Source organism: Ammodytes marinus (genome assembly GCF_949987685.1).
Source record: "Ammodytes marinus genome assembly, chromosome: 4".
Taxonomy (NCBI): domain Eukaryota; kingdom Metazoa; phylum Chordata; class Actinopteri; order Uranoscopiformes; family Ammodytidae; genus Ammodytes; species Ammodytes marinus.
In genome coordinates, this window is record NC_137233.1 from 3,585,448 (window position 1) to 3,597,947 (window position 12,500).

Here is a 12,500-nt window from a genome sequence, read left to right on the forward strand (position 1 = left end):
ACGTTAAAAATACATGTAGAAAAAAAAATATATTGTGGGACCAATCAAATTTCTATCTTGTTGACATCATATGCATACCATCTTTTTTTTTATTATTATTTTGGGGTATTTTCAAAGCTTTACTGATAGAGTGGAGAGACAGCCTCTATGGGGGGGGGGGGGGGGCTCTAACCACTACACTACGAGCGCCCCTCATGCCCTTTTTTTGGCAAAGGAGATTGATATGGGCGGCAGTGGCGAAGTGGGCAGGGAGGTCGCCTCTGGAGTGCAGGGTCGGAGGTTCGATCCCCCGCCTATCGGCCACATGTCGAAGTGTCCCTGAGCAAGACATTTAACCCCAAATTGCTCCCGATAGTTAGCTTGCACCCTGTGTGGTAGCTGCTATTGGTGTGTGATTGGGTGAATGTGTACAAAACAATGTAAAGCGCTTTGAGTCTGTGAAAAACCAGGGAAAAGCGCTATATAAGTGGAGTCCATTTACCATTTAACATATGAAAAAAATCAGTTGCAACAGTCTGGGAACCATAGCAACAGCAGCCATTAAACAACACGTGCAGGAATGTCCTCAACACTAGTAATACAAGTCAGTAAGTTCTTGATATTGCTGGAATTGATGCAATGGCTACATTAACATTATCAATGGCTTCCAGACAGACAGAATGACTTTGGCTTGGCATTGGGTCGAGCCAGCGAGCGGTTGATTTCATTTAGACCGTCTGCAGACAGAGTATGAGCATCGATTATTTAACTATGATAATATGTCCTGATGATAATGGGAAGGAAGCTGCAAATAACAAGGACCTAGATATGAAAGGAGGTCTATTTTGGTGGATGGATGGATGGATGGATGGATGGATGGCTGGCTGGACAGACAGTCAGACAGACAGACAGACAGACAGACAGACAGACAGACAGACAGACAGACAGACAGACAGACAGACAGTTAGATAGATAGATAGATAGATAGATAGATAGATAGATAGATAGATAGATAGATAGATAGATAGATAGATAGATAGATAGATAGATAGATAGATAGATAGATAGATAGATAGATAGATAGATAGATAGATAGACAGACAGACAGACAGACAGACAGACAGACAGACAGACACACACACAGACAGACAGACAGACAGACAGATAGTGAAGACAGGTGAGTAGAGTGAGGATGACTTGTAACGAAAAAAATAAGTAAAAAGAACAGTTTGGCCAAAAAACAAACTAAAACTAAAAAAAAATAAATTTGGGAATGTAATGTTGTACTCTTGGTGTGGCTCAATTTGTTCTAATTAAAATGAAACAGCTTGTGCTCATGGTCTCATTCTACCGTTTAGCACGACTCCCACTTACCTTTTCAAACGAACAAGACTCGTTATCTAAGAGAAATAAGACCTTGCTGTTTTTTTTATTGCAGTGAAGTATAATCTCAGGAAAGTTACATTCAAAAGGTGCTACGAGAAAAGTTTCAGTTTGTGTTCATTCTTGCACCCACTTTGGACCAAAGCAGTAGTGTTTTTACCAAGCCAGCGCCTGCTATCTGTCTGTATATCTATCTATCTATCTATCTATCTGTCTATCTATCTATCTATCTATCTATCTATCTATCTATCTATCTATCTATCTATCTATCTATATATCTATCTATCTATCTATCTATCTATATATCATCCATCCATCCATCCATCCACCCACCCACCCACCCGTCCGTCTGTCTGTCTATCCATCTATCTATCTATCTATCTATCTATCTATCTATCTATCTATCTATCTATCTATCTATCTATCTATCTATCTATCTATCTATCTATCTATCTATCTATCTATCTATCTATCTATCGCCTGCTGTCCTAAAGATCTTTGCTAGCGCGTGGTGGCGGCGCGTGCATTTGTTTAGGAAGTGAGTGAAAGAGAGACAGCAGGATGCATGGCCATGAGGTAATGTATTTATATGTGACTGTGTCAGATTAATAATGGTGATATGACCACGGTGAAGCAAAGTAAACTGTGATTTAGCAGCGTTCATAAACACAGGCTTTTCTTCGTAAATTGATAAACCAAAGTTTGCAAGTTAATTCTCTAGCAACGGCATTAAGAAAAAATAAAATAGCATTCTTTGCACTGATGGTCTCGTTTGCTGTCAAGATCATCAGAGGAAAAATTAGACTGTTTCAGAAATATTAAAAAGTTAGGGGGCGCCCTTAGCTCAGTTGGTAGGGCTTTTTTAGAATTATTATTTTTTCCCTTAGAAGGGGTCTCTCATATCTCCGTATTACTCCATACCATGGACCATGGCATGGGCGCCGCCATTTTGGAAGTGTCATAGTTGGAATGTCCTCAGCTCAGAAGCACAGAATGGAACATCATCATCCTTTATTTAAACAGGCAAAAATTGCTAAGAAACAATGTCTTATTTAAGCAATGGCCTGGTGTCCATCAGAACTACCAGCTGGAATGTTCTGGAATAATTTCTGTTGCTTCTCTGAACGGGAGCCATAGAGACCAACTGTTGTGATCTAGAATTGTACCACTTGATGATGTCATATTACACACTGCACCTTTAAAGACGTTTTTTTTTTTTCAATCTCGCGTCACTACTGGATAAATAGTGGACTAAATATTTAAAAGTTCTGCGTAGCTACTGTAATTTGATAATCATACTTGAATGCAAAAATAATCGCAGTGCCAGTCAGAACAGACAGAGAGACTCACACACACACACACGCACACGCACACACGCACACGCACACGCACACACACACACAGAGAGGCATTCAGTGAATAGACAGAGAGGTAAGTAGGCCACGGGGTGCCGCAGTAAACAGACTGTAGTTTTGTAAAGCAAAGTGCTTCTGTCAGATTTGAGTGATTAAGACCATGAGTTGGACCTTCTCCCTTGCTCTCTGCAATCTGTCTGCCAGCCTCACAATCTGTGCCTTTCCCTCTGTGTGTGTGTGTGTGTGTGTGTGTGTGTGTGTGTGTGTATTTTTGAATTTGTTTTCGTGTTTTTCTTTTTCTTTTCTTTTATGTATATTCTATGCAATGTAAAGCGTCTTTGAGTGACCTACAAAAAAGCGCTATATAAAACCTATCAATTATTATTATTATTATTGTGTGTGTGTGTGTGTGTGTGTGTGTGTGTGTGTGTGTGTGTGTGTGTGTGTGTGTGTGTGTGTGTGTGTGTGTGAGAGATAGCTATAAAAAGATGATGCTCAATGTGGCTAGAGTTGCGCAGGGTCAACCGTTACGAGAAACACACACACACACACACACACACACACACACGGTCTCAGACACACACACACACACACACACACACACACACACACGGTCTCAGACACACACACACACACACACACACACACAGTCACTTACGGCACGGATGAGCCAGAACTCGTATGTCGTCAACGGCAATGAAACCCGGATGGCCTTGAACCGAAACTGCTTCGAATATTACCTGTCAAAAAGAGAGAGAAAAAATCATGTTTAGAAAGTTTTCTCATAAAAACATTGGTATTTTAGAGGCATCTAGTGGTGAGATTCTTAATTGCTACGCTCCCTTGCTAACCCCTTCCCTTTGGGAGAATATATAGAAGCTACGATATAAAAGGCTCATTTTAAGTTAAAGCTGGGGTATATGATTTCTGATTGGTCAAAGTTAACATGAGCTGTACACTTTGACCAATCAGAGCAAGGCTCCGATTCTCTGTCCTTATTGGCTGTTGTTGGGACTGTCCATTCACTTTGGCACGACTTTGTTGGTGTAGAGCGTGTCAGGGAGGGACCATAGGGGAGGGACCAAAGAGAACAAGTGGAGCGGTTGAGGTATTTGGATTCGAATCTCTATCCCAACTGCCATTTTGGGGCGACTGTGGCTCAGTTGGTAGAGCGGGTCGGCCGATGATCAAAGGGTTGGAGGTTCGATCCCCGCCCTGCCACCTGTGTCATAGTTGTTGTGTCCTTGGGCAAGACACTTCACCCACCTTGCCTCGTGTGAATGTTGATAGTTAGCCTGCTATCGGTGTATGAATGTGTGTGTGAATGGTAATGTGTAAATGGGAACAGGTCTCCCTTGCAAAAGAGTCTTCGGACTCAATGGGATTTACCTGTAGAAATAAAGGTTAACAAAATAATAAATAAAAAAAAAATATCCCCAAATCCTCCACCCCAGCTTTAACTTCAGAGTGAAAAGAGATCAACAGCACACTGCACCTTTAAGAAGGAAATAACAAACTTTCTTTCTGACACAGCGCAGCATCTTGAGACCCCTGCAAAGCTCATATGGAAACCCCACGGGAATTCTCCTTTGACAGTCAGCAACTTCTCCTCTCTTCACTTCATCCTTATGCCAACCACATATGCCTCTCTCTCTCTCTCTCTTTCTCTCTCCCTCTCTTACTCTCTTTCCCTCTCTCTTTCTTTCCCTCTCTCTTTATCTTACTCTCTCTCTCCCTCTTTCTCTCTCTGTACCTCTCTCTCTCTTTCCCTCTCTACCTCTCTCTACCTCTCTCTCTTTCTTTTTCCCTCTCTCTCTCTTACTCTATCTCCCTCTATCTCTTATCCTCACTCTCTCTCTCTCTCTCTTTCTGTCCCTCTCTCTCTTACTCTCTGTCCCTCTCCCTCTCTCCCTTCCTCCCTCTCTCTCTCTTTCCCTCTCTCTTACCCTCTCTCTCCCCCTCTCTCTCTTACTCTCTATCACCCTCTCTTGCTCTCTCTCACCCTCTCTCTCTCTCTTACCCTCTCTCTAACTCTCTCCCCCTCTCCCTCTCTCTCTCTTTCCCTCTCTCTCTTACCCTCTCTTTCCCTCTCTCTCTCTCTTACCCTCTCTCTCCCTCTCTCTCTCTCTCACCCTCTCTCTCTCTCCCTGTCTATCTCCCTCTCTCTCTCTCTCTTACCCTCTCTCTCTTGTTGTTTGTTTGCCTTTGTTTAAGACCTCCTTTCTTTATTCTATCTATTACAGATCAAAGGTAGATAATTATCTATAGTCCCAATGTGTGTGTACTTGAATCCTACAGTACTTCTTAGATCTGTATTTGTTGCTATTTCTTTATTTTGTGTATTGTTTTCATATATCATTTTGGAATGGACTGTGTTGCTGTTATCTGTATAAATAATATTGTACTTACTAACTAACTAACTTTATTTTGCCCCTTTTGTATAGTTCTCCATTTCTCTCCTATTACATAACTACTTTGTTTATATATATATTTCATTTTTTTTTTTACATGTTCTTTCTTCCACAGGCTCTACACACACCCACACACACACTCTCTCTCTCACTCACACACACACTCACACACACACACACACACTATCTCACTCTCACACACACACACTCACACACACACACACACACACACACACACACACACACACACACACACACTCTCTCTCTCTCACACACACACACTCACACACACACACACACCCGGGTTGACAGGCAGTCGGCAGGGCACCCACTGGGCCATGCCCTCCTGACCCACACATAAATACTCATACGCACACACACACACACACACACACACACACACACACACACACACACACACACACACACACACACACACACACACACACACACACGAACACACACACACACACACACACACACACACACACACACACACACACACACACACACACACACACACACAGTTCTTGTCAGGATCCTCTACAGTATACGCCTGGATTCAGAGTGAATACTAAAGACTTGCGGGGAGACGTTTCTCTCTTCCCTCTCTCTGCCACGCATGTCAACTTTCTAAAAAGTGAAAGGCACCGGAATATTTTTATATATTTCTTTTCTTTTATGTAGCTATGACAGGCCTTTGTGTGCGAAATTCAGATGTGTGGCTCCTGCTATAGCGTTCATCTATATGTGATACGATCTATAAAGGGATGTGCATACTGACCTATAGAAGTGCATAAAGTAGCCTATCATTTAACCCTTAAAAGGCTTAATTTAGTTCACTTTTTCCATTGTGTTCTTTCAAAAAAAATCCCGAAATAAAGTATTTAATTAGCAGAATTACATTTTTTTTTGTTGGGTAAAACATTAAATTATTTTCTCAATTCCCATGTATGTTTTAAGATTGATAAAATAATGTTCTTGAAAGGAGTGTCCGGTATTCAAGGCTTGACATAGCTTACAGTTGGTTTTACAGTTAGCTACAGTTAGCTTACAGTTGGTTACAGTTGGTCATAAAGTCCCCCCAAGAAATAAAAATTCAAGGCATACCCCTAACTTTTCTTGAAATTTGCTAAAAAGTTTTCTTTCCCATTCCTTATTTAGTTAGTAAAACTGCTTAGAAAACACAAAGAGCCTACATGGGATTACACCAATACCAAAAGGTTATAATGCCAGAGTGCAAATAAAATAAATGTCAAGTCATAGTGCTAACTGCTAACCACCAACAACAGTTGAAGCTACTAACGGCTATCAATTAGCGTATCTTTCACGTTAACCACTCAATAAAACAAAGAGTACAGTAAACTACATCTCAATTATTACACTACAAGAGAAATAAATACAATATTGTGTGAGTCTGAAGTGTTTTCAGACAACACAGTTAGATTTACCTTTCTTCGCGACCAAATGCTGCCTGCCTGACTTTCTGCCTGCCATCTTCTAGAAGTTTCTGGGACATAATATCCATGGCAACAGTATAGAACGCAATATTAGAGTGGTGGCAGCCTGCTATGTATGCAGCTCACCAAATTACTACTAATGGAAATTTCTAGGAACTAAAACTAATTTCTCTCAAATAAATAATGTTGAACAGTTAAACATTTAATTTTTTGGGCATTTCTATGCTTTATTGATAGTGTAGAGACAGAGTTGAAATGGGGCAGAGAGGGGAGTGACATGCAGAGAACGACTGCGGGCTGGAATCGAACCCGGGTCCGCTGCTGGCCGAGGCCCATGGGGGGGGACGCCCTACCAACTGAGCTAAGGGCGACCCCTGAACAGTTAAACATTTTAAATTAACTCTTAAAAGGGCATAACAGATATTTTTATTTGTTTAAATAGCCTACTTTATTTATGCTTTTTTTTTTTTTAATGGCCTTGTTGTGTCAGAGTCCAAAACTGTCAAAGATCAATAAAAACATGTAGGCCTAGTGACAATATAAAAAAAAAAAAAATCTTCTTCCAATTAAATCACTGAAACCCTGCTGTGACACGTATTATAGATGTTAAATATGTTCCCCGTTAAAGATAGCGGGTAATAAGTTCCCCCTGCAAATTAATTCTTGGCCTCTCCGCGGTACGTCCGGTTAATATGACATTTTTTTGTGTCATTTCTCAATGGGAGGTTTAGCTTCTCATTAGTGTGTGTGTGTGTGTGTGTGTGTGTGTGTGTGTGTGTGTGTGTGTGTGTGTGTGTGTGTGTGTGTGTGTGTGTGTGTGTGTGTGTGTGTGTGTGTGTGTGTGTGTGTGTGTGATCGCGACACAGGGGTTCGTACATTTACCGAAACATGGTTAAGTGATTAAGGTAAATCGCAGCTGTGTCTGGGCTACCTCACTGAAACAACACAGCAGGGTACGTCTGTGTACCTTAAACACACACACACACACACACACACACACACACACACACACACACACACATTAAAGCCCCACACGCAGACAAACGTATAGTCATTAAATAGCAAATGTTTTAATGTTCCAAAATTAAAGGAATACACCAGAGAAGAGAAGCCTGTCGGTCGTCTTACTAAAAGTTAGTGTTGATTGTAGCGCCACCCGCGTGTGCATTTGATTAGGTAGCGTGTGTGTGTGTGTGTGTGTGTGTCAGCGTGTGTGTGTGTGTGTGTGTGTGTGTGTGTGTCTGTGTGTGTGTTTTTGCACCCGCGTGTGTGTATATGTGTGTGTCTGTGTGTTTTTCTCTGTGTGCGTGTGTGCTTGCATGTGTGTGTGTGTACGTTCATGTGCCTATGTCTGTGTGTGTGTTTGTGTGTGTGTGTGTGCGTTCATGTGCCTATGTCTGTGTGTGTGCGCCATGTGTACGTGTGTGTGTGTGTGTGTGTGTGTGCGTGTGCATGTGTGTGTGTGCGCCATGTGTACGTGTGTGTATATGTTTGTGTGCGTGTGTGTGTGTGCCTTCATGTGCCTATGTCTCTCTGTGTGTGTGTGTGTGTGTGTGTATGTCTGCGTGCGTGTGTGCGCCATGTGTGTGTGCGTGCGTGCGTGTGTGTGTGCGCCATGTGTACGTGTGTGTGTGTGTGTGTGTGTGTGTTACCTGATAGGAGTTGGGCCAGAATGTAGAGATGGCGAGCTCAGCCTTCACCCAGCCCTCGGTCACTGTGTCTGAGGCATTCCACACCGGGTTGCCCTGGGCGCCCCCGTTCACCTGCAAACAATACACAGAGATCTGTTATAGATATTTGAAAACATTATATATTATATTATATTATATTATATTATATTATATTATATTATATTATATTATATTATATTATATTATATTATATTATATTATATTATATTATATTATATTATATTATACAGCTCTGGAAAAAATTAAGAGAACAGTCTAGATAGTTCTTCAATGATTTTGACAAAAAAGTAATTTGACTTGCAAATCTATTCAATTAAAGGTGCAGTGTGTAATATGACATCATCAAGAAAGTTCTACAAAGTTCTAGAATGCAACGCTCCCTGGGTAACCCCAACCCTTTGGAATAATAACAGAAGCTACAGTGGCCTTCAAGGACAAGAACAATTCTACATTTTAAACAATGCACCTGATGACATTCCAACTATGACACTTTCAAGATGGCGGCAATAGGCCTTGGTCCAAAATATGCAGAAATATGGACATATATGAGACTCTTTCTAAGGGAAAAAATAATAATAAAAAAGAAAAATTCAGCTATTATTCACTAAATTAAATGTACTTATGGATATTATAATTACTTTCTACAAAATCTGCTAGGAAATAAAACCCAAAATTCTACACACTGCAGGTTTAAAGCTCTATCCAACATCTAGATTTTTAGTGTTTTAAAGACATGCAAAATGTTCGTATTTCGTCAATCCACTGGTGAAGTTTCATGATGATATTCTATAAGTTAAAGGAATACTTCACCCAAACGGAACCAGCGTTCTATCATTATAAAATCACTATTATAATATAATGAATGAGGTTTTTCTTCCCTCAGTCTTTCCTCAGTCTTCCCTTGGCCCAGCTGTCCTGTTAATCCTAACCCTACATTTTACCATGTGTGATGTCACACTAGTAAAATGTAGGGTTAGACAGTGAGACCATAAAACACTCTTTCTGGCTTTTCTCAGGCTAGGATGAACCGATTTCTAAAATGTTTGGACATTTATTCTACATAGGATCTCAGAGTTCAATAAACCTTCATATTTCCACCGGTGAAGTAGGTCTTTAACATTGTTACTCTATTCACCTGAAGTGTACCCTGAAAGCCGCTATATTTTCTGCTCACTGCCTCACTCCTTTCAACACTCTCTCTCTCCCCCCTCTCTCTCCCTCTCTCTCTCTCTCTCTCTCTCTCTCTCTCTCTCTTTCATCCACAGTTTTCTCGTGACCCCTAAATATCTGTATTCTACTATTCAACCCACCTGTCCATCAGTGTCTTTAGACCTTAATACAAACACACATTCGCTTCCTCCCTCCCTCCCTCCCCCTCTCTCTCTCTCCCCTCTCTCCCTCCCCCCTCTCTCTCTCTCTCCCTTTCTCTCTCTCTCTCCCCTCCCTCCCCCCCTCTCTCTCTCTCTCTCTCTCTCCCCCCCCCTCTCTCTCTCTCTCCCTCTCTCTCTCTCTCTCTCTCTCTCACTCATCCACTGTTCCTTTAGACCTTAATACAAACACACATTTGCTTCCACTACACAGGGAAAACACATATTAATATTACAGTCCAGAATCCCTGCTATCAAATGCTGTTTATAGGGTGAGCTTTAACGCTACTAAAAGGGAATGGATGAGGTGTTTTGTCTCTGTCTCTCTCTCTCTCTCTCTCTCTCTCTCTCTCTCTCTCTCTCTCTCTCTCTCTCTCTCTCTCTCTCTCTTTCTTGTACAAAGCACACACACACACACACACACACACACACACACACACACACCCAATGCCTCCGGGCTAAATCCAGAGAACAGAGGTATGTTTGTTTGTTTACCTCTTTGTCAACCCATCATTCCCCTCTCAGTCAGTCTCTCTCTCTCACACACACACACACACACACACACACACACACACACACACACACACACACACACACACACACACACACACACACACACACACACACACACACACACACACACACACACACACACACACACACACACAGACAAGTTTGTACGGCTATACTTGCGAGGACACTCACTCGCTTTCCCTAGCCCTTTACCCTAAACTAAATGCCTAACCCCAACCCTTACACGAACCCTAACATAAACTTAATTCAAACCTGAACCTTAAAACCCAGTGTTAACCCTCAAACAGCCCTTTAAAGGCCTGTCCTTAAAACCTAGTGTTAACCCTCAAACAGCCCTTTAAAGGCCTGTCCTTAAAACCTAGTGTTAACCCTCAAACAGCCCTTTAATTAAAGACCTGTTCCAAAGTGAGAACCGGACAAAATGTCATCTCATAAGGTCGAAAACTCAAACTCTAAAAAATAACTGTACTAGTAAATGGTAAAAGGACACACACACACACACACACCCCCCCCCACACACACACACCCCTCCCCCCCCCTCCCCCCCCACACACACACACACACACACACACACACCTTGATGTATACGTTGAGCGTTCCCGGGCTGGCTCCGTCGCGGCTGGACAGTGAGTAGAGGAAGTCTATGCAGTGTGTGTCGTTCTCCTTCAGCGTGGGCATGTAGAGATGAGCCTTCTGCCCCGACGCCCGGCCAGACGCATTCACCACCATGAAGGAGCCTGCACAGGGGAGAGACATACATACAAGGGTTAAAGATATAGTGCGTGACTTTATTTAGAGTTAGAAAGGGGAGAAATACACTGTTAAAGATATATTGCGTAACTTTTTTCATATACATTCATGGTTAAAGTTGTAGTGCGTAACTTTTTTAGAGTTAGAAAGGAGAGAAATACATGCAAGGGTTAAAGATATAGTGTGTGACTTTATTTAGAGTTAGAAAGGGGAGAAATACATACAAGGGTTAAAGATATAGTGCGTGACTTTATTTAGAGTTAGAAAGGGGAGAAATACACTGTTAAAGATTATATTGCGTAACTTTTTTCATATACATTCATGGTTAAAGTTGTAGTGCGTAACTTTTTTAGAGTTAGAAAGGAGAGAAATACATGCAAGGGTTAAAGATATAGTGTGTGACTTTATTTAGAGTTAGAAAGGGGAGAAATACGCTGTTGAAGTTATATTGCGTAACTTTTTTTTAGAGTTAGAAAGGGAGCCCCTTCCTAAATTAAAAAAAAAAAAAAAAACAGTAATTATAGAAGAGTAGCTACCCCCTCCCCTCTTTTATTTGATTGAATTTTATTTCTTTTCCTTTTTTTTCTTTTTTTTTCATATTGATTGTTTGTTTTTGTTTCTTGTGGTGTGTGTGTTTTGTGTTGTTGGGTGTGAGGGTGGGATGTGGGTGGGGTATGTTCGGGAGAAAAAGGGGAAAAAATTTGTACTCGCTGTGCTACAATACCGTTGTTACTAACATTTAATAAAAAAACCTTTGAAGAGTTAGAAAGGGAGAAATACACTGTTGAAGTTTCATATTATACATCCATGGTTAAAGCTTTAGTGCGTACCTTTTTCCATGTACATTCATTGTTATATAAATACACCGTTAAAGCTATGGTGTACACTTTTTTAAGGGAGGAATACACAGTTATGCCAATAGTGCGTAACTTGTTAAGAGTTAGAAAGGGGAGACATACAAGGGTTAAAGCTAGAGTGCGTACCTTTTTCCATATACATTCATGGTTAAAGAAATAGACCGTTAAAGCTACGGTGCGTGACTTTTTAAGAGTAAGAAAGGGAGAAATACAATATATATAAATGCCAATGTCCGTTACATTCAAGCTATCGCCAAATGAGTTGATAGATGAAACTACAGCGAGAAATACATGGTTAAAGCTATAGTGTGTAACTTTTTTATATATGAATGCCAATGTCGGTTATATTCAAGACATTGTTTGTGTTGAAACGTATCAAAAGGTCAGAGCAGTTCCCATGCCATTGTACAGACCAATGTCTTGTAAAATTTCCACTGTACTGCAAAGTTTATTGGACAAATATCCATTCTGTACAGTGAGTGAGTGAGTGAGTGAGTGAGTGAGTGAGTGAGTGAGTGAGTGAGTGAGTGAGAGAGTGAGTGAGTGAGTGAGTGAGTGAGTGAGTGAGTGAGTGAGTGAGTCAGTGAGTGAGTGAGTGAGTGAGTGAGTGAGTGTGTGAGTGAGTGTGTGAGTGACTGAGTGAGTGTGTGAGTGAGTGTGTGAGTGAGTGAGTGACTGAGTGACTGAGTGAGTGAGTGAGTCAGCGAGTGAGT

At 41.2% G+C, this 12,500-nt stretch overlaps 1 protein-coding gene across 1 annotated transcript in view; it reads right to left on the bottom strand.

Moving 5' to 3' along the window:
• Window positions 1-11,770, bottom strand: part of LOC307249222 (receptor-type tyrosine-protein phosphatase T-like) — a gene marked incomplete at both ends in the record, with an annotated part of 162,968 nt that extends 151,198 nt beyond the window's left edge. The window contains 4 exons of the mRNA XM_080025864.1: window positions 3,376-3,457; window positions 8,241-8,351; window positions 10,757-10,917; window positions 11,761-11,770. Of these exons, the coding sequence (XP_079881990.1) occupies window positions 3,376-3,457; window positions 8,241-8,351; window positions 10,757-10,917; window positions 11,761-11,770 (364 nt within the window). The remainder of the gene's footprint in view (window positions 1-3,375; window positions 3,458-8,240; window positions 8,352-10,756; window positions 10,918-11,760) is intronic.
• Window positions 11,771-12,500: the final 730 nt, after the last annotated feature.